This window comes from Perna viridis, chromosome 2 (genome assembly GCF_037379345.1).
Source record: "Perna viridis isolate PV_CMFRI_1.1 ecotype Kerala chromosome 2, ASM3737934v1, whole genome shotgun sequence".
Taxonomy (NCBI): Eukaryota; Metazoa; Mollusca; class Bivalvia; order Mytilida; family Mytilidae; genus Perna; species Perna viridis.
Genome location: NC_142446.1, coordinates 31,046,348 through 31,070,120, shown reverse-complemented (window position 1 = coordinate 31,070,120; position 23,773 = coordinate 31,046,348). Strand labels below are relative to the sequence as shown.

Sequence of the window (23,773 nt, the reverse complement as noted above, 5' to 3'; positions counted from 1 at the left end):
CATTCGTTCTTGTTTCTGCTACCACAGTTGTGATGAAATACATTAATTGAAAAGAAATATTCTTGAGCATGATTCTAAAGTATAACAATAAAAAGAAATGCTTAGCCTATCCTTCAGACGTAGCTTATAAACCACTTAAAGACAAAGTAAAGGAAAATCTGAATGACAATAGTGACTGTTAACTTTTATTTGACAGCAATAAAAGCCATAGAATCGATGTGAGTTGATCAGGGAAACCTTTGAATTAGCATGAAGCAGAATAGAAGAGAATATTTATAAAGCAATCAATCTGTCATCGACAAGATTCTTGCATTATCAGAGTGCCGTTTGTTTCTATTTCCAAATATGCTGAATATAACGGACATGGTTTAGCATTACATGGCACAATTTATTTGCGTAATTGTTGAAAGTCATATATAAAAACCGTATTGTCCTGCAAATCCATCATCAAAGTTGTCATATGCTTAAGCTAGATACTAGAAACAGGAATTGTGTTTATTTTATTATTATTCTTTTACATATGTTGAATTTGACATGAAAATATTCGTTGTCTTACGATGGGTGATAAATGCATGGATGGAGATGTTTATGAACGGTGCATGACAGATGCATTATCATTGTACGTCTTATTTCCTGGAGACACAATTTATATTTTTACTCCTTAAATTTCTATCATTTCATTGAACCTCGAACGTTCTGCTGATGTTGTCAATCACTGTTGAAGATTGTATTCCGATCTTTGTTTACAGTGTGATTGTGAGCATATCACTGTGCGACAGTTGACCGCATCAAACATAAATACTAAAAATAAAACTAAAATTTATAGTTAAATTGACGATCCAGGAATGCGACATTTAGTCCCCCGGCAACAACCAATGTTTGTAACATGTACATAAGACTGTAATAATCAGACAGAACGACGAAATGGAGGAACACATGTATTAGCTTTGCAAAAGTTTTTGGGACCAGACAGAAACAACAAAACAGGGGACACATGTATTAGTTTTGCAAAAGATTTTATTGGAACAAGTCGAACCCATGCACTTCATAAGAAGTGATAGTTTTTTTTTTCCTCTGTATGAAACTGTTCGAGAAATTCTTCAGGTCATTTTTAGTAAAAAATGTCTATTAAAAATTAAAGCCTACGCATAAATAGTGTGGATGAAGAAACAAAAAATCCTGCGTGATTCTTATAACGTAGTACATGCAATTAAAGTATTACAAGCTAAGGCAGTGCAAACTTAACTCTGACCATATCTGCTTTCTTTTGGACAATCTCAATCAAAATATGAAATATTCTACGCTACTCTCTACAAAAGACTTGGCACATATTGCGTATTTCAATCAGTTTGCCCATTTAGGTACATTCGAGTCCCCTTTTTATTATGAAATCAACAAAATAAAAACAAAAAAATATCTTCCCTCATCACTTGGTTTTGTGTAAAAAGTTATCTCGTCACTTTTTGGGACAACACAAAAATAAAATAAATTCCTCGTCGTTTTCTTTGAAAAAAAAAACACGTCTGTCATGATAAATATGAATTAACATTGCGCGGCCTTAGTACGTAATCTGTTGATCCTCTACTTCAAATACCATGTTACATAAGTGCATGTACCACTTACCCTAAAGCGTTAACGTAAAATTTCTCAGTGATATAATCTCGACAGTTGCTATTCTCAAAAGCCAAATAGAACTTGTAGTCCCGCTTCAACACATTAAAACACTTGTCATTTTCAGATTTGAGACATTTCAAATTACCACATTCGCCATAAATATCTACTCGAATATATTTTGATAATTCCTCGACATATTCGTGTCTATTGTTTGATGTATCACAGTTCGACACAAATATTGCTACAAGTTTTGTTTTGTTCACAGCATAGTTTATGTCTGGGGTAGAAATATGTCCTTCTTTGTCATGTGGAACCCATTTTGCATATGGTACAGAAAGAGTCGAGTCACTTCGATAAGTAGCCGTCCAGTTGAAGATGTTCTCAAGACCATGAAAAGTGAACGGTGCTGTTGGACTCTCCAAGGCGTGGATAATCCAAATTTCTGTTGACGTTTTGTTCAAGGATTCTAAATATGGCAATTGTAAAAATGTTACACTCTGTGTAAATAAACGCGCGTCGATTAGAACATCGTCTTCGTCGCTTCGTTGTACAATGTTACAGTTTGATACAGAACACTCTTGGAAGGTCTCTACCCCAGCCTTTAAGTTCCAAACTGATGGTGCCCATTCAAGCCAAATGTTTTGCATCCTTACTTGCGCTGTTGCTAAAAGTTCCCCGCGGGAAATTTGTTCAAGAATTCTATCACCGTTGTTAGTGTTCCAAATTGTATCCTGTCCCGAGTTTGGTGATTGTTTTTGACTGCATTCCTTCTCTTTGCGTTTATAAAAGCAATGTTTATCCCCCAAAATAGATTCTCTGTCAAAAATACACAAAAAAATAACAGTGTACAAATGCAGCAATTGCATGATGAGTAGGAAATGATTACATGCACTTATCAATTCGCATCGTTTTGTTGATATCAATACAGACAGGAAGTTGACATAAATAGTTTACTGTCATTAAAGTTGGTGTTTACCTTTTATGATAATCCATAAACTTGAAGGTGAAGAGTGATTGTTTGACTCATTCATTTCATTCGATGTTTGTCAAATCAAACTACTTTCTATTGAATAAAAGGTTTCGTGATTACCAATAAACGGGGGTTGAAATATTAGACATCCGGTTCAATAAAATTGTTTAGACTAATTTCATTTTCATTTCCCAATATCATTATCAAATGGAGTCTCACTAGACTAGCCTGTTTAGAGAGAGTAAATGTTTCCAAATTAATGACACAGGAGTATCATTTTTTTTATATAGAAATGCAGAAAATGTATTATACAAAGAATTTGGGACATAAACACAAATTAACTGCAGTTGCTATATTGTTTAGATATTTATTGAAAGATGAAATGGAAATGGTCTATATACAGTAATCAGAATATAAATAATTGAAATGTTGTTTCAATGATTTTTTTATACGACAGCTTATCCGTACCGTTTTTGTCCCCCCCTCCCTTTCTCTCTCTGCATTTTTCTTTGGGTCGATCTCTTGGGATAAAATAATGCAGCATAAATGGATAGCAAGTGCATTTATTACTTAATTCTGTCGGAAGATTTTGTATGTATAATTTTAACAGATGGTTTGTTTTGTTTTGTCATACTCGCGGTTTATAGCATACTGAAGTGAACATGCCCTCCTTCCAGTCGCAAGAAGAAGCCTATAGATGATTTCAGACCACCGTAAATTGGGATATTTTGGTGGTAGTTTTATTTTGGTTAATTTATTACCTCTCTGAAAAGTGCAAAAACTAAACACATCAAAATGTAACATAGGCAAAAATTTTGATAGACAATATATATGGGTGTAGTAGACGGTGAGGACTAAAGCATGTCCTTTAAATACCTGACAGTTGAAAGGATTTATTTTACTGACATACATTTACTGAAATAAACCCCTAAAGAAAATTAAAGTAATGTGGTAAATTATTTCATTCTAAAAGATATGAAAAAATTAAATCATCATTTTGTGTTATCTGAAAACTTTTGTTTGTAATTTCTGTAGATTAACCTCAAATCTTTAAGCGCTTAGATTTGAGACTTTGAGCCTTGCATTGTGACCATAAATTATTTCTTGAGCCCTATTTCTATCTGTCTACATGTGTTAACTACTATATATAAAGTCCAATTTTTTGGTTGCTCGTGGAACTATCGGAGTAATAATACTTATATTGATGTATATAGATATTACTTTTCTATGCCTGTAATCGAATTATTTCGTCTTATTCGTTTACATGGATCTCTCATAAAAAGTGACATGCCCAAAGGCATGCACGTATCCCACAGGCACTTCGTTTCATATCAAAAATACTCTCTTCTCTGTGTGTACAGGGAAGGGAGGTGGGAATTTTTTTTATATGAAGCAATTATTTGCTCATTGTTGTCCCAACTTTGAACGGAATTGACAAGATTTTCTTACAAAAGGGAGATCAAATCCCCAAAATCTCCTTTTGGATACGCCACTTTTGGTGTACATTTGTACAAATGCAACGCAATCAAAGGGCACAGATTAGATAGTGCAGTCAAATAACGGCAATTTTCACACGCTTTGTGTGTGTAATGCTACCGTAGGCGCTGACCTTTCATATGCTGATGTGGCCGACCTGGGATTTGGTGTCGGATATGTTATTTTTAAAAGTGCAAAAACTTTGTTTCATAAGCAAACGAAATCAATATTTTCATTTGGAACTCTTGTTAAGTATTTTAATTTTTTTAAATGGTAAATAAAATTCTCCAAACTTAAATTAGGAACACCTACTTACTTTTTTGTCAACCGAATCATCACTTAAAAGGCTAGAAACCAGAACATTCTACGGTATCACTTAAACTAAAAAATGAAGAAATTTGCGTTTTCTTAGATGTTAAGAATCTAGTGTAAAACAATCGAGAAGGGGTCGATATGGTCCATACTGCGCGCCGTAATGAAGTTTACGTAATTCACTCATATACTTTCCGATGTTGTTTTGTGGTGTATCACTACCACAACAAAAATGGCGACCCCGGCGAAGAGTCTACCGAGGGATGCTCAAATTATGGCAACGATTTTAAAGGATTTAGGGGTTACCGAGCACGAACCACGAGTTATTAATCAAATGCTCGAATTTGTCTACAGTAATAACTTTTGTTTTGAATTAAGTCAATTATTTTGCTTTCTAAATAAGGATGTACTAAAATATAAATTTCGAATTTTCCTGAATCCACTCAATTTTCAGAATTTTCAGTGTGTTCAGAATTCAGTTTGAATGTATTTTTTGTATGCTTCATCGACTGGTAATCGCTTTACATCAAAAATGAAACATTCGATATATCTTATTCAAGATAAGAAATACCTAATACATGTATATGACAGTTCGCCAACTCATTAGTGATGGCAAATTCACACAATATCATTGTCAACTTGGTTTGCAAATAAACAACTAAAAAATCAAAGACTTAAGTCTTCAAAGTTGCTATTTGTCAAGTATTCATTGTCACAGATTTTGGCATACTATAAATATCCGAAATGGTACAAATGCAATATGCTCTAAAATCGGGGGACTTCTGCTGAAATTTTGGTTCACTTGATATTGTTGCGTAATCTTTCGTAACCGTTACGACCCGAATGGCTATATATAGATATTGGTGTACTGATAATATATATGAACTTTATATAATCAATGGTAACGAATGCCTGTGTTTGAATCAGAAACTGGGTAATATTTCATAAATTCAATGCTTACTGACCTGTTCTAATACAAGCAAAAAAACATGCATAGACATGTGTATGATATATTTTTAAAAAGGTACATTGTAGCAATCTTTCGGTCGCTTATGGTATAAACTGGGAACCAGTTCATGAACCAGATGTAGCAGCTGGCAATGGATGCTAGTTGAAATGGCACTGATATTAAAAATATTTTTAATTGGAAATACATTTTACCAATAAAATATTTTCAAAAGCTAATTTCATTAAGAAAAGGAAATATTATTCAAATTTTTATTGTAAATTCATTAAGTAAATTAGTGTGGGAATTAGATTATGGTTTATGGCTTGGCAAATTACCTATAATTTATGGCTTTGTTTACTTAATAGGTTATACAGGAATTATTATAATTATTTAATTAGATTATTTCACTACTTTAATTACCATCTTGATATCCACATTGCTTTTATAGAATTTATAAGTTTTATAAAATTATTTACAAAGTAATATACATGTATATATGTGATATTTACTCCTGTCTTTTAATCTAGTTTTTATTTGTGATTTATTTCACACATTATTTTTTTTTGTGTATTTCATTTAATTTCACAAAGTATTTTTATTTTGTTATATATTTTCCCATTTTTATAAATAATTCCAAGAAAATAATAAAATATGTGAACAAAATATTGTAAATAAAAGGACAAAATGAAATTTATACAGGTGAAATTATAAAACATATTTTTTATCACAATTAATGCATAATATGTCTTGCAAAAAGACTTTACTTTTATATCTATCCAACCTCCAAAAAATACCAGGAAGAATACTAAATATATCAGAGGATTTATTTTCATATTATTAAATGATTAAACATACATTGATGATGGATGCCATTTTAACTAAATACAGGTGCCCTTTTGACCAAGTGCCATTTTATACAAGTACCATTATGACTAGAATTCCTGGCAATGAATATTCATAAATATCGGGGAGTGCTAATGTATATGACCTATATAGTCTTGTAACTAGCCTCAGTGCCTGAATCGAAAAACAGGTAATGTCCAAAGCTTACTTATCATTTCATGAAAACTTCCTGTTCCCATACAAGCAAGAAACACAAGTAGAACACACGTGTATGATGTTCAAGAGGTACATTTTTATCTCGTATGAATCTGGAGCTATGATGCTTTGGTGGTGAACATGGTGAAGATATGCTGGATTATGTGGCATATGACTACACATTAATGCAAATTAGATGTGAATATTAAATACAGAAATTACGAGTGCAAGAAGTCTCTAATAGTGACTTAAAAATGGATCTCCTGAATTTGGCGATCTCAATACTGGTATACCAGTATTGTGCACAATACTACATGGTATGAAAAAATATTTCAGTATTGTATACCAGTTTTGTGATTTTTAAGTAATATATATATATATATATATATATATTACATGTAATTATGTATAGTAATGTAAATACTCTAGTATTTTATACCAGTATTGTGATTTTATTGAAACTTTGCACAATAATTTAAGATTAAGAGCATTATTTCACACCTGAAGTACAACAGTCAATGAAAGCAATACACATGATACTGATGTAGATGAAATAAATAATTGCAATATACCAGAACAGAAAATGAAATAATATGAATAAATATTAACACTTATTATCTTCCATTACAAATTTTAAGATACTAAAAGATTCTGGAGAAGAACATCTGTGTCAAAATATGCAACAAAATTGATTGTTTGTTTGTTTGTTGGGGTTTAACGTCTGAGCAGAAATATTTCAGCTATATTCAGACGATAACAAAATTGATAAAGAAAAACTTTTTAAATTGTAATGAAAGCATTTTTTATGGGTATGGCTGCAAAATAAAGTTATTATTTTCTTATTGTTGAAATTTCTGTTGCAATGATTAAATGATCATATCAATAAACAGTCATTTATTTTACTTTCTGTTTTAATTTTTGATTTAATCTTATTAGAATCAATCATTATAATGAACTACTTTAATTCTTATAATTTCAAAGTACTTCGATGCTCTAAATAATCCAGTCATCTAGATAATTTAGTTATATCATCTAATTTAAAAACCTTTTTGATGTCCTTGATCTTCATGACTTTTTCTTTGAAGTTCTTCATAGTGTCTTTGATGTTATGTTTAAAGAAAAGTGTTTCAGAAAAAGATACAAGCCATGATGATGATGAGTAATTTGAGCATAAATGGCCATTGAATCGGCCATGTCTATCATTCAGTAAACGTGACGAGTTTCTGTACATTGCAGAACAAGATCATGTTTTATTGACTTTTTGTGAGAATAACTGTGATTTCTATAATGGAACTGTTGGCTTGTTGAAATATTACAATTTGTTACTCAGCACTGTTAAAGTACAATGTACTTTTTTTTATATTAAAATTTTTGTCCATGATTTATTACAAATTTTTGAAACATCTAGTAAAGAGCGTATGATGCATCGACTTTGACAACAGATATCGTAACTTATGGGACTTGTTCTGTGTCTGACCGACATAAATCTGTCCATTTTCAGTTCAAGCAAGGGGGCTTGCTTCCATTACCAAATATGCAGCCTGACTAAAATATTACACAAATAGAAGACTGTCCAGTTTACTAATTGTGATCACAGATCACACACCCATTAATAGTAGTATATTTTGTACATTTGCGGTTCAGTTGAACAATATTTCTGCAACAAATCAGGCATTTTCATCATGATTCCATATGTTATTGACGCAGACTATGTGGGGATGATCAGCTTGAAGAGGCTCCCTGTCCACGAATGCATGGACGAGGAGCCACTGCCTTTGTTATTTTATAATTAATTTTGGATCTGTAAAATGTTTCATTGCGATAAAATAATTCGTATTTTGGCAGTGTTTTCCCCACATCTTTAAAGCACTGTATTTAACAGCGCTATTGAGTTTGAGGGCTTCTCTGTTGTGATCGGTACTGTGCTATCTTGCTACAAGCGCTGTGCTATAAAGTTAAATATGAGGATTAAGCCAGCACTCCACAGTTTAGTTTAGTTTCCCACTTTTGGCTAGGGATGAAAAATGACATAAATGGAAACCGGTGGTTGCTATAGTGATTAAAAATGAAAAATCTATTGTTGATAAAACATTTTCTGAAAAAAGGGGACTTTTAAAAGTATTTTGCAATGTTTTATATATTTTCAATGTTGAAGGGGCTTTTTTTCAATGACAATTTGACTTCATTGTGAAAGTGAAAGTAAGTCAATTTTTCACCATGCTAAATTTAATAAGTGGATTACAAAGTGAAATAGCTCAAAATCTAACCGGCGATGCCCATATGAGGAAGGGGTTTTCGAAGGAAAAAGTTTGAACAGTTTCAGGGGATGAAATAAAAATTGCAGATATTTTGCGGGAAATTTGATATTTTTAAACCTGATTTTATGAACTTTTTTGTAAATTTTCGCATATTTTTGCATGGTTTCTATGGTAACCCTATATGCTGTGGATAATTTTTTTCCAGAAAATTTTTACTGCATCCTGAAGGCCTTGGCTAGAGCTATTTCTAAATATATAGATTTACAGATGCTTGACATTTTTTTAAAGTGATAAATGTTACAAAGCATCAGATTACAAGACCAAAATTAGGCAGTTCTACAGTACTGTGGAGTGCTGGCTAAAAATCAATTACAATAGGAAACGTGCGTGCCCCGAGGTCATTTACGGCATCTTACAAGGTAATTCGCTCTTGAAACCGATAGCAGTAAATAAGCTATGGTCAGTTGATCACCGCATGACCACACAGGTGTCTGAAGCCAATAAAAGTACTAATATCGTATACTGAACCAATCAAAACTGACTATGGTCAAAATTAACTCAACCCTGGCCGAAAGCATGTGGCTATTTATAAATACAAAGTTGAATAATTGCACAATCACATGATTTTTTCAACATTAAGAAGCTGATTTACCTTATAAAAGAACATACTAAATTTCCAAATAATATTTATTCCATCAGATATTTTCAAAACACTTTGAAAAAGAAAAAGGAAATGGCCATCTCTTGTTTAGACAGCCATGTTGTTGTGTATCAAGAGCACATTTTTTAGCGGGGAAATCAGTTAAGAAATAGATTGTAAAATCCTCCAAGTCTTAAAATAGTACCACAGGTGTGGGACAAAATATTTGTAATCATGATATGGGGTTTTTGTCCTGACTAAACTAACATAAAATAATTAAAAACAAAAACAAAACAAAACAACTAGTGTGTCAGCTTTAAATAACAAGAATAAGATTTATGCTTTTTCCTGGTATAACTAGGTCAACTCCACACTACTGACTTCCTGAAAATTTTATGAAACAAGATATATTAGATAATTCTATATCAATAAATATATTGAAAGTTACAAAGACTAGAAAAAAGAGTTTTATAGAGATTGATCTTAATCAAATGTATATCACAATCAAGTGGGCCATTTAGGCCCCAAAACAAATGAAAAAGTAATTTCCAATGTTGCTGCTGTCTGCAAAAATTTGCAGTTGACACATCAATTAAGAACACTGGGTGTGTATGAATTACAGGAAATATTTATGAAGAATTACTTATCATAATTTGATAGAATATCTTTTTAATTTTTGTGTTAAATATAAAAAAGGAAAAATAAAAAATGGTATTAAAGTTATAATTACTTCAATAGAAGGAAAAAGGTAAAATATTACCATAATTAATTTGTGTAAACATAAACAGCAATGTATAAATGTACAGTTTTAATACACTGATCAATTTTTATATAATACATCAATTACAAACTGGCATGTTTCAACACGAGACATATTAAAGTTGTGTCACATGCGCTGAATACAGCGCTATCTGAAAATCCTAGGGAGAACACTGTTTTGAAAGTGAATTTATAGCTCTTTTAATTGAAAAATAAATTTGTAAGTAAATCTCTACTTTTATATGATTTTTTTATTTAAATTTGATGCTCATATAGTCTAATTACATGGGTATAAAGAGTTTTATTTGCAGTTCAGGGAACCACAAGAATTTTTCAATTATCTAAAAAAATGGAAAAAAATATGATTAATTTAAAGTTGATGTCCCAAGCCACTCAATGGATTTTTTGCTAACCAAAACCAAATCAAGGTAAGTGATGACATCAGGAAGAACTCTTCTACACAGTAGTCAGAGACATACAATGTATTATACAAGAGATTTGCAACCAACTGAAATCTCATTAACACATGGTTGAGAATGAGGTCTTGTACTTGCTTAATCAACATGAACAACTTTAAATGATCATAACTAAAAAGTATTGTGAATATTGAAATAAAACCTTCAGTTTCCCCATTCTACAATATCTTGGCTCTTTGTCCATAGCACATTTTTCTCTACCAAAACAGACAAAAAAAGAAGTACATGTATTGAAAACAAGTTACCTACCCAGCAATTTCTTATGAAAATGAAGGTAATGCAAAAATTAAATTCTTAATTTTCACTTTAACATATCACAACTATTTTGTTATAAAATATTTAGTTTCCCATTTTTATGTCTTTTTGGCATCTTCTACAATAAAAAGTAGCTTATTAAATAATTGGAAAGGTCAGGGAATCCCGTTCTCCACTGCCTGATTATTTTATGAATAAACTGGCTAATTAGCTAGTTTATTATCTCTGTGTATTACATGTATTTGTCTCTGATGTAGTCAACTTAATTGTGGGTGTGACCTACAATATATAAAAATAGCTTGAATATATGTTTCATGGATTCATAAAACGTCATATGTAAAGCCATAGACAAGATTTGTAATAAAAAGTAACAGGGACTTTGATATAGACACTGTATTCATAGACACTAGTGACATTGATGTAAAACTGTTAGTTTCCTATTTCCAAACTTTGAATGTGTCATTTCAAACATAAATGTTGAAGTTTCAATCATAGTAGAAAAAGTTTCATTGTAAAGAAGTTCTATACATGGCAGTGCAAATGTAATGACACCATTTCTTTGATTATTTCAAGGCACTTGTGATGTCTAAACATTTATTGTGGCCTTCAAACCCTTTATTTCCTATTTTTAAGCTTGTCTGTAACATTTTGAAACACACGAACATCTTTTTGAAAGGTTTAAAAGTTTTATGATAAAAAAATTGATACACATGTATGCACATGCAACACATTTATTGTTTATTATCATGCTTCTGGAGCAAGATGAGAGTAGGCGGAGCTTGTGACTTTTGGAACGGAATGGTTGCAGACAGGTAACTTATTACTGGAATTATGAAAATTCTGTTAGAATCAGGTTTTCAACATGGTGTCTGCTCCATTACGAATGGAAAATAACAAGCTCCGCCTAATCTGATCTGGCACCACTTCACATGTATTACGATTTACAAAGCAGGGTCTCTTGTGTGTCTTCACTCTACATGTTGACATGCTCCCAAATACTTAGAGTGGGGAAAAGCTCTTGGACCCATGTGAGGTCTGGGAGTAGGCCAGAGCATCAACACAGCAGCTCAGCCGCTTTTAGGACATACTCTGAGTCCTTTGGTCAGGTATCCCAAAGGCTGGGCTCCACTACCAACACCAGTTGGTTCTACTCACCACTAACATTGACCATTAGAAGCCCAACGCTAAGTGCACATCTCTTTAATTACAGGTCTACAGTAAAACCGATTATCCAGTGAGATTAGTGTATTTTAATGATATGCATAGTAAATATAATAATAAATCATGAACTGGATTCAAGGAAATTTGAAATAAGTTGATGCCTGGACAAGCTATATCTCTATCTTTCTTCTAGGAGATTTCTCTTGAAATAATCTATTTTGAACTGCACTGTGCGTTTACCGTTTGACAGTCAATTACAATGTAGCAAATTTCTGAAAATGGCAATGTAAATGTATATATCTATATTTTAATCCTTGATTATAAACTGAAATATAATTCTGTTTGAATCAGGTCTTTTTAGAAATTTGTTTTTACAGCAATATTTTCTCTTCATTTTTGACTAGACACTAAAGCAGGACTATTATTAGACATGAGGAAAGAATGTACCCTCACTTAAACATTGAAATTATCAGGTATTTTCCCTTGAAATGACAATTTCTGTTAATAGGTAACTCACTGTACTAAATCAGTACCCAAATTATAGATTATTATTGTTAACTAACATGCTTTAAGGTTGTTAAATCTGTGAATCTTTAAAATTTACTTTGGAGTAAAAGATGAACAAAATAAGTATTACTATACGCTTCTGTACTTAGATAATTAGAAGCTGCAGTTCCATCAATTGATTAATCTGTTTTTTTGCAGGATATGTATCAGATGTACTTGAAGATGCCAGGGTTTATTCAAGTCATGCCAATAAGAAGACAGTGGATGTGGATGATGTCAAATTAGCCATACAATGTAGAATGGATCATTCATTTACCTCCCCACCCCCAAGAGATGTACATATTATTTTGTATATTTGTTAAAGATAGTGAATTACTGCTTATTGTAGAGGGTGAATTGAAGATTTCAGATTTAGGGATGTACATGTACATGTGCATACATGTATGTAATCATAATTGCTGAGCAAAGCAAGAATAATCATTTTTGGGGGTGTCTTTTTTTTTTAGGAAAAAGTTAATGCAAAAAGTTTACATTTCTTGGTGGTATATTATACTGTCAAGGTAAATAATTTCATTTTTTTCATTTTTGGAGGAAGAGTATACTTCCATACCCTCTGAATATGTGTTAGAATTACATAGCCTACTTGTATTTGTTAGAGAAAAATATTAAATGTTTAACATTAATTTAGCAATGAGGTCATTTCTTTTCTTAGATTGTAATTATACATGTATACCAGACCAAACAAGTGAACCATCTCATTGCTGTCAAAGATAAGAGAAAATGTTGGTGTAAAGACTTTTTTTCATACATTTTTATAAGCTCACAAATTTTCGGTAATCATATGATATAGTTATAATCATTTAGGCACATTTTTATACCACAGCAAACATTTTTTTTGTTGTACAAATGTATAATGTTATCACCCTGATGACATCACTGTCTTTGGCATCTGGTAGCAATAGTTTATTTACAAAAACTTGAGTAAAGCTGATCCAATTTTTTTGAAATTTTATCATATATTGTTCTTAGGAACATGGCAAAGAGCCTTATAGTTTTTGGAGGTTTTTGCCCCAGCCCTTTTAGAAATATGGGGCTTAAAGGGGGAAAATAAGTGATTATCATTAGAATTAATAGAAAAATCTCATTGTTGATCAGATTTGTAGCTCACCTGGCCTTAAGAGCCATGTGAGCTAATGCTATCACTTGGTGTATCGTCGTCTGTCCTCATCATTAACAATTTTTCAAGAAACTACTGGACCAATTAATACCAAATTTGGTATAAATGTTCCAAAGGGTATACTGCATAGAACTGGTGTGGGGATTTTTGATCTGTCAAAAACATGGCTGCCATTACTAAAAATAGAGCATAGGGGTTTTTTGCATACCTCCAAAACTGTTTGGTTTTACCAAATTCTGACTTGGTTAAAGTGTTCAGCATGATGAGAAATATATGAGGATAAATTTTCGTGTTAATCTGTTGTCATGTTGGAGTTATTGCCCTTCTTTGACAGCTTATTGCTATTTTTAATGTAGTTACTTTAAAAAAAATTCTCCTATAAAACTACTGGACAGAATTCAATGAAAACTGATATGACTGTTCTCTAAGTTTTGAGAGTTAGGAATTTTTATCCAAGAATAAACATGTTTACTATCACAAAAATAGAATTGTGCTTATCAAGCCTGGCGATCCAGGCGCTTTAAATCCTCTAGTTTATTTTTGGTCTGATTTCCAAATTTTTTGTTTTTGGAATCCTTACAAAAATTCCTATCTGTGTTTTATCCAGATTTCTGATATCTCTTATGGGTTTCATGTTATAGGGGTTAAAGGAACCACACTCCAAAAAATCAGCTTTTTTAATTTTTGGTCTGATTTTGAAAATTGTATGCAGTATATTGTCCAAACCTGTTGTTGGTGTCCATAATGAAATAATTTTAAGTCCTTATGCTTGAATGTGTCAATCAATAACTAATATTGTGTTCATACTTGCCCAAACTGTTCGGGGTTTGACCAGTGCTGTCATATCATGCTGTACTCTACAAAGCTTTTTATTAATTTTTAGCCCTTGTCGTGCTACACCTGGAAATGTTTGGGATTGGACCATGTTCCACTTTATCGGTTCTGGTAGTGTAAGTCTGAGTTTAGGAAAGTGCAAATTGTGTCCATCTACAAGCTGTTTGACTGTGCTTTAGATAGAGGCTATCTGATATAGAGTTTGTTAATAAATAATGACTTGAAAGCTAAAAGAAGAGGTCACAAGTTTCCGCTTTAAAATAAATGAGATTTTTTTTTTGGGGGGAGGGGTAGGGTTCATTTCTCCAACCCTCGCCAGAGCAGAATAAATCTGTAGTACTCTATTTTGCCTGGAAACTAAATAAAAATGATTTCTGTCACCACTATTTCGATGTCAACCCCTTGTATTGACTGCTTCCAGTTTATGGACAAACAGAGGCAAAAAATTGGAAAAAAATCCTCATTTTTTCACACGAATGACCCTTCAAGGGGCTCCTGACCCACACTCCTGAATGTAACACACTTTATTTGACTTCAGTAGCCTTCAGGGTCTTCAGGCTGTAGGATGAATGTGCTTTGGTTTCTGATTTGTCCTGTTGAACCCCACAGGTACCAAATAATGCCCAGAAATGGACAAAAATGACCATTTTCGAGTGACAGACCCATTTTCACGTGTTTGCCCAACCACCCACATTTTGAAAAAAAAATTTCAAATTTTGTGCTATATAGTGTCCAAAACAGTTGTCGTGTCCATGATGAACTATAAGACCCTTTGCTGAAGTGTGTCAATCAATAACTAATTTTGTGTCCACATTTGCCTCAACTGTTCAGGTTTTGGGGCTCTGTATTGAGTAAATGTGATTTTTACACATTATACTAAGATTTTTTCCTAATTTTGGGGATTTTATTATGTTAAGAAGAATTGTTTTGTAGATAGGAAAGTAAATCTGAATGGCATTTTGTTATCAGGACAGAAATATGTGATTAAGTAGAGTCTACTGTAGTTTTTACTTTCATAATACAATTATTGCAAGAGGTAGAAATTTTCCTGGAATCTGTTTTGATTTCTTCTTCCACAAGACAATGGAGGGACTGAGAAATTATCTGTGTCCTTGTTTCAGTGTGTTCAACACGACTACATGTATTTGTGGACACTATTCTTCTTATACCACTGATCAAAGTTCATAGGTAATGTCACCAAATGCACTTTATCCTCTTATTGTACAATTTTGATTTGGCACATTTTTGGAGTTGAAGGACTTCAAAATTGTCCCAAAATAGTGTCAAGTTAATTGTTGTTTTTTTTTTGTTACTCTTTTAATCAATCCCACATTTTGAAGAAATGTTGCTACATTCATATATACTGTACAGCCATTTCAATGGTACACATTTTGTTGACTTATCTTGAAGACAGTGGACAAATGCCCATATAAAAGTCAATCAGTTAGCATTTAATATCAATTTCAGTTTATATTATAAGTGATTGTAATAGACAAATTGTTTGCTATGTGCTACATGTTAATGCTTCTAAATTTGAAGAGGATAATAGAGATGAAAATCTAGCAGTTAATTTTAATTGCCGTTATAATGATTTTGTATGAAAAATCATTTGGTAAATATTCTGATTACTAATCATATACATAGAATTGAATTTTCTCTTCTAGCTATAAGTATCAAACATCTTATAATGTACATGTATCAAGCCATGTGAGAAGCATCTTGCTATTACCATCATTCATTTCAGTTACTGATGGATATAAGCAAGCACAAGTGTGGTCAACCTCTACCTTTGATAAAACCATACTGTGGATTAAGGCTTCCTCCTGATAGATACTGTTTATCAGCACCTAACTACAAGATGGCAAGTCATAAGACAATAAAAAAGGTAGGGTTAATCACAAGATAATTACATTAATTTTATTTCTTTACTATATGGTTAAAGGAAAATTATGTATGTTTCACATGTAGCATACATGTTTTTTTTGTAGTTGTATCTTTTTTAGCAAGTTTCTGGAATAACTGATTTAAAACTTATATTAATATTTATGTACATCTAATTTTAGAAACAGATAAACATATAAGTTGTTAAATACTAGGTACAGAAAAAAGAAATTTCATATAATTGAAAAATAAGGGCCAAAAACTCACTGGTTGGCATTTTGGGTCCACTAATTCTCATCCCTCCATTTTAATTGATTAACTCAAATAAATAAAAAAAAACAATTAGGAGTTCCACCATTATGAGATAAATGATACTTGAAAATCAGAAATCAATTTGCTGGACTAAATATATGACTCAGACTGTGATCCCTGGAAAAGATACATATATATCACAGTTTGTTTGACAGTTGTCTTGTGTCTATTCTTTGTAATTATGTATTTATAAATGAAACTTCCCCGTTTGGGTCCGGGGTCAAAAGAATTGGCCAGCAACAGCACTAAGCTTGTCATAAAAGGGGTTAGGGTGCTCTGCCAACAGAGCAACTGGGTTGTGTGCCCCAGGTGGTGGAATGGGGTACACGTGGCATGTTACGTGCTGGGGTTGTCAGGCTATAATACAGAAAACCTAACCGCAAACTGTAGTGGTGCACCGTGTTGGGAAAGATGCCACGTTCCTCGCACATTAAAAAATACTGCTGTGGTATTCGATGGGAATAGGAACCTTTGTGCTCCGCCACAGGAGGCTTAATTGCCTGGCCCTACACATTTCTCCCTTTTTCTAGTAGCACTCAAAATTTGTCAACCCTATTATCTTTGTGTCCCATCCCATTTTTCATTTCATGTTCATTTTATCATCAATTTCATGTTCATTGCCTGAATATAGGTGAAATATTGCTTTATTAAGTTAACTTTCTTGAAATACTTATTTACATTTGGATATTTGAATTTCAAATTGAAAAAAAAAATTTTAACTGTAATGCTCTAAATGAAAATTAAATTTCCTACAATCAATGGTCTTTTTTTTCTGAAGAAATCTTTTGAGAAATTGCTAAAAGGTGTAGTGGAACTTACCCTCATCAGATTTCTCTTGGTGACTCGAAGAATCATAGAACATAGCATACAACATTCAGGCACTTTCATGTTATAAAAATTCCTAGGCAAGTTAGAGTAACAATATTACACGAAGTTGTTCCCAATATTTGCATACTTAAAGTTACATATTTATGTTTAATGTAAATTAATCTTGCCATCAATTGGGACACATAAAATCAGACGGGCCTAATAATGTCCCCTAATTCTGTGCACCTGTTTTTGAAACTGCATTCAACCAAATTTAGTATAAAAATTCTATTCAAATTTATAGGAAAATAAGTAGCTTAAACTTCATTAGCAAAAGCTGTTTGATCGACAATAAATTAAAATGAAAACCAAAATAAAAAGCCTAAACAAAGTTGAGATTGTTATGGAATATTTAAACAGGAAGACTGAAAATAATAACATTGAAATGTTGAGTAAATACAGGAGTATTTTAGAAGGACAGGATACGTGTACATTGCGTGCATTGACTGAATGGAACAAGTGATAGGTCTAATTTTTGATTAATGTTAATGGAGCATATGTATAATTAGAAAACTTCACTTTTGACACGTACATGCCATGATAAAGCTGAAAAGATTGAAGATGAAGCCCATTTTATATTACAGTGTGAAGTAAATCAGAATTTCAGAGAATCTTTGTTTAAAAATATAGAATTAGATGATGTAACTTTCCCAAGGAGTTTTGATGAACAAAAATTAGTATCTATATTAAATCTGTATTCTTTTTAACATGTTAGAATTATTGCCTGCTATTTGAGGACAGAAGTAGTTATCATGACAAGTTTATTTTTCTCTTTGTAGTTTTGATTATACATACAGTTCTTGGTGTTTTGTGTTTTTATATACATGAATATTTATTGACAAAAAAAGATATTTTATTGGAAATATTAAGCGAAACTTTGCTTTTGCACCAATTTAGTATTTCATTTGGGCAAAAATAATCTTTCATTTACGCCAAAAATAAAATATTTAATTTGTGTCAAATACAAGTGAATTTATAATAACATAGTCATTGTTTCCGATGGCCAGCATTATCTGTTACAAAATAATATATCCCTGCAGGGAAGTGAAGGTTGAATTTTGAGCAGGATAAGTCATTGAATGAAACAGTATTAAGTCATATAACAATTGTTCTTAGAACACTATACATGTTTGTTCATTATAAACCAGCAGTTACTTTACAGATCTGTTCTATCCCAAGAGACTTTATACATGCATTACTAGTATTATATAGTTCCTTTTTCTACATCTGAGGCTTACAGTTTTTATGTGTACAAAATGTTAGAACTATTTACTTGAAACTTTATATATCTACCTTTGCCTAACAGTTACTTGGAAAAAGGTGCAAATAGAGTAATTAGTCTTTGTACACAATGGAATGTGAATATTTAAATATATTGCAAAAGCATGATGCTGTATTTAGTGATTCTGACTTCAGAACAAGCAGGGGGGTGATTCATCATGTCTCGATCAATCAAACTGTTCAAACAATATTTCCTTAGATCTGCTATATATCGGGAAATATTTTTTGACTGGTTATAGTGTAAAAATTCTGGCTAGATATTTTTCTGTACTTTTCTATAGTTGAAGATAACCAAACTTCAAGTGTTGATGTCCCCATTTGGCAACTTTCATATGCACTTTTATTTTTTAATTCAGTTTTTTTTCTTTGAGTTTCCTATAAATATATTTGGGATTAAGAAATGAATCACTATTTCACTAATCATAAGCTTCTGCTTGGTATTTAGGTAGAGCTGCACTTTTACCAGTAGACAATAGAAGTCAAATTGAAGAAGAACATTAACAAATCACACTGCTTAACTTGTGTATGGTATTTTACAGCAACAAGCTAGAATACAGTATGGTTTACCCATGGGACAACAGTTTCCTCAGAGAATTAGTATTACACCACATGGACTAGGTATAGTTTTTTGCTTTCGTTCACAAGGTTAAAGAAGTTGATATGCTGTGTATGTTTATTTAGGTGTGCAAAGCAGTCTTTGCTTTGGCAGTGTTGTTCTGTAATTTGATTTCTACAATGAAAGCTTCAATGTGTTCTGTATCTCAAATTTATCTGGAAAACAATAAATAAACTAAAATTACATCAATCTCTTGAAATGGTTGTATTAATTTTCACTTTTTTTAGTGTACTTTAAACATATTTAATTTCTGATTTCTTTATTTTTCCAAAAAAAACAAATGTAGCAATCCTAACCCAAATAATCTAGGCCTTCTCAGTATCTGGTTCACTTCTACTCTAGTTAATGGATTGATCGTAGGGAACGTAATATAACGACTGGATTATTCGGGATGTAGCAATTGGTATAAAGCTAAAACAAAATGTTTTAATTTGGATAACATCTGCCACTTCAACTTTCCTATGTGGATAGAAAATTGTCTGAAGTAATTGTTTGATTATATGATGATATGGCACAAATATGTTCCAAGTTTTATAATGATGCAACAGGTTAAAGTGTTAATACCACTGTAACCTTAAGTCAACAGATAAAGATACCATAAATATGTATATGGTAACTTAGCTGAAAGCTCAACAAGAACTGTAAAACTTCTTATATACAACCAAAGATGATACTCAATTATGTTTTGCCTTTCACTCGGTTCAGTATGACAGGAGACAGTTAAACAGAATAGAGAAATTTAATTTCAATGACATTATAACTCCTTCTGCAAAACTTTGATGAGCAAAATGTAGCCTTGCAACATGATTGTGACTCACATATTGTGACAAGCTTTTTTTTCAATCTAATTAAAGACCAATTTTGTATCACTTCCTGGTTTTTTCCTGTGTTGTGAAATATAAGAAAATGGGAGCATTGAATGATAGATTTTTATTTAAAACAGACTTTTGAAATTTTTTTACCATCAATCATTTGAAAACCTGTTAACTACAACAAAATGTAAATGAACAATTGGACAAGAAATCCACCTAACAGATTGCTTAATTTGGATATGTTAGATGACATTTATATTCAGAGACATGTGTTTCTTTCTGTAGGTAAATCTGGTGGAAACCCAGGTCTGGCAGTTGTTACAAAGAACATGGCAGTCCCAACTGTTACCATAGTAACCAAACCACAAACAACACCTGTTGTTCAGAGACAAGCATTCAGAATCTCTACAGGTACAAATGATTAATATAAACATAATATTTTTATACAACCAAAAAAATTTGGTGGTATGTCCGAGACACTTGGTTTTTCGTGCAATAACTTGAGTATTAGTCGCTTGATCTTTATAAAATTTAAAAATAAGTTTCCAACCACAAAGAGGAAGGTTGGTTATGATTTTGGGGGTTATGGCCCCAACCATTTTAGAATTAAGGGGCAAAAGGGGGCCTAAAACAAGCATTTCATAGAGTGAAAGCTTAGGAATGTCTGTGAGATTGTTCCACAATATTTTATACCACAATCAATGGTCAGATTTGGATTGATTTTGGGGGTAAAGACTTTGAACTTTTCAGAAATTATTTTTAAAAAGGGGGATAGAAACATGCATTTCAATAACTTAAATTTTAGATTATGAATCTATTTGAAATTGCATTACAAGGTACTGTACCGCCAAAGGAAGACTGGGATCGATTTTAGGGGTTAAGACTTAAATCTTGTAGGAATTAGTGGCCAACAATGGGCATGAAACAAGCATTTCCTTAGGCTACATCAAGTTAAATTGTAGATTCTCATCCACCTGCAACTAAAATAATGGGGTGGGTGGAAGGATTTTATTTTTTTATTTTTCCAAGATTTGTAAAATCTTAATAAATCAAAGCGGGGTAAGCTAGCATATGCATTCTAACATCCACACTTTTATTATACAGGTATTAAGATTCTTAATTGAATAAATAATCATATTGAAAGTTCAATTCTTTATTCTATATGGCCACTGAGGCTCACTGTCAATTTGATATTTGATGTAAGTGCGGAGGCAGGAGATGACATAGTGTATTTGCAGAGAGGGGTCAACTTATGTCACTTCATTCTTCATTTTTACAAAAACAGTTATTTTGAGTTGTCGTAGTCCTAGGGGGCCTTTCTTATCAACATTCCTGCTGACGAATTTGTTAAAGAAATCCTTGAAATGTGTACTTTCGGTTATGTTTGTGCCGTACCAAGGCTTTATTTCTTTAATTCCCCTTTTAATGCGACTAACAACAAAACCATCCAGAGATCTGCTGAAGTCAAGGTATCAAGATATTCTGTAAACATACACCAAGTTACTCGTTTAATGACTGGAAGTCTGTAGTATTGAGTCGTGATGAATATGGACGTAAAAGAAATCTGGAAATTTGAACCACCCCAAAAAAATCAAAAATAAAAAATTTTTGGGCGGGCCTTTTGAGTAGAGGCATGTGCGATGAAAATCTACAAATTAACTTGATGTGGTCTTATGTATGTATTGGTGAATGGATCTCATATAAATTATACTCTTAGGTGCCATACTGCAAAAGGAAGACTTGGATTGATTTTAGGGTTTGTGACTTTAGCCAAGAAGGAATAAAAGGCCATAAAGGGGCCAGAAACAAGTATTTTTTCTCTGATTCCTGGATGATAACTTGGGTGAAAGGGGATAGATCGCTTTGGAATTGTATCACAAGATGCCACATCCCAACAGTAAGTTTGGGATTGATTTTGTAAGTTTTGACTGGAACCATTTAGGAATAAGAACCAAAAAGTGAACACTTCTGGTCAAATTTTTACTTTGTGTCAAATGTCTTATTGTAAGCAAGTTCAAAGCTAAGTTTGAATGGTGTGTTCAGGATTTAGCATTGGCAGTCATAAAAAGCTGCACTCAGTGAAGCACATTAATGGTATTCTCATTGTACTAAGTTTTGCTTCTTATTTTTCAGGGAAGAAATTAAGTGAAATAAAGAATTCAATACTATCATTAATATATCTAACACAGAAATTTGTTACATGTATATGCAATTATTTGACATGATTTGAGAAAATTACAATCCACAAAAAAAATTGTAAAGTTTATTTGTTTTCCAGATGCTTTTGCAGTAAAATGTGTTTTAAAGTTTTAAATCCTAAATAGCCCTCAAACAAGATGAAAATTGTTATCTCAGTTACAGAAATTTGTGTGACAGATTCGCTTTGCTTTGAAAATCATTCCTAACATACCATAACAGAAAGCAAGTGAATTACATGATCTAGATAATACATGTATAAAGGATTTTATGACTAAATTTGAAATAAAAAGGTTGCGATTTCCCAGAAATAAAAATGTAAGATTTCTTTTTTCCTTACATTTTACTGTTGATATTTCAAAAGTGGCAGGGATTATATTTCATTTAAAAAAAAAACTGAATAGAAAATTTCATTTTAGATCCCATAAATGTCAGATAGTTGCTTCCTTAGAAATTTTGAATCTCTCCGAACTGGCTAACAGCATGTGTACAAACTGTATTTCTTTTGTTTAAGGAGCACATTTACAACAGATGAGTGTCAGTCCATCTGTAGGAGGATCAGTGCCCCATTCAACTGCATTGCCACAGACCATACAGATAACTCCTTCATCTGCATCAATTATTACCAATCCTTTAAAGAGAAAACTTGAAGATGATGACTATGATACATGATAAAATGCAATAATTACTAAAAGAATAGTTGCAATTACTAGGATTTATATAGTAGAGCTGATGAAGTGTGCCTTTTGATAAGCATAATGTTTTAATGTTAAAGGTCAAGGTTTATCACTCTATAAAGATCTGTTTTATATAAAAAATAGGTTTCTTCAACACAATTGTTATCAAGTAAATACTGGAGGGAAAAAAGTAACCAGGAAAAGATGTTTTAGTCCTGAGATTGACAGGATTACTGTTACCAGATAAATATTTACACACCATAATGTGATTGTGATGGTTTTTATTGAAATATGCAAACTAAAGCTTGATGGACAAGAAGAAAACCTATTGATTTTGAGGTCAGAAGGTCAATGATACTTTAAGTTTGTTATTGGGACATTGGCGAACCTAAGCATTTAAACTTCATGCAATATGTGGTGATAGGTAAAATGTTTTTGGTCATTTCATCTGTCCCCTTGTATGTCAGTCGGATGTATATTGATGCAACTAATCTCGAACAGAATTTCATGAAACTTGGCTTGTAGTTAGGACACTTTTATAACCAGGAAGTTTTTGTTACCTACATTATTGAGGAGTTGTGTTTCTTTGAAGTTAAAAATGTCCCAAGCAGCTTGTTGGTGCAACTCCTCTGATGAAACTACTGAATGGAATTTCATGAAACGTAAGATGGTAGATATTAGGGGTGTGTAGTTGTGCACTACCAG

General features: G+C 32.2%; 2 protein-coding genes across 2 annotated transcripts; one reads left to right on the top strand and one right to left on the bottom strand.

Annotated features, from left to right (window-relative positions):
* Positions 1 to 1,003: 1,003 nt before the first annotated feature.
* Positions 1,004 to 2,671, bottom strand: LOC148624617 (core alpha-(1,3)-fucosyltransferase-like). The gene has a single exon (XM_088567364.1). It carries the CDS (start codon positions 2,478 to 2,480, stop codon positions 1,620 to 1,622), a length of 861 nt encoding a protein of 286 aa, XP_088423490.1. The 5' UTR covers positions 2,481 to 2,671; the 3' UTR covers positions 1,004 to 1,619.
* Positions 2,672 to 4,585: 1,914 nt separating this feature from the next.
* On the top strand, positions 4,586 to 23,332 carry LOC148624616 (transcription initiation factor TFIID subunit 9B-like). The gene is made up of 6 exons (XM_088567365.1): positions 4,586 to 4,725; positions 12,614 to 12,750; positions 16,171 to 16,311; positions 19,307 to 19,385; positions 20,481 to 20,606; positions 22,906 to 23,332. Exons 1-6 carry the CDS (start codon positions 4,605 to 4,607, stop codon positions 23,061 to 23,063), a joined length of 762 nt encoding a protein of 253 aa, XP_088423491.1. The 5' UTR covers positions 4,586 to 4,604; the 3' UTR covers positions 23,064 to 23,332.
* The last annotated feature ends 441 nt before the right edge of the window (positions 23,333 to 23,773 follow it).

Bases quoted from the DNA above. Each gene is read 5' to 3' on its own strand.
- LOC148624616 (XM_088567365.1), top strand. From the start codon at position 4,605: ATGGCGACCCCGGCGAAGAGTCTACCGAGGGATGCTCAAATTATGGCA. The intron at 16,312-19,306 runs GTAGGGTTAATC...GGTATTTTACAG, and splicing joins GTCATAAGACAATAAAAAAG to CAACAAGCTAGAATACAGTA. The intron at 19,386-20,480 runs GTATAGTTTTTT...TTCTTTCTGTAG, and splicing joins TATTACACCACATGGACTAG to GTAAATCTGGTGGAAACCCA.
- LOC148624617 (XM_088567364.1), bottom strand. From the start codon at position 2,480: ATGCAATTGCTGCATTTGTACACTGTTATTTTTTTGTGTATTTTTGAC.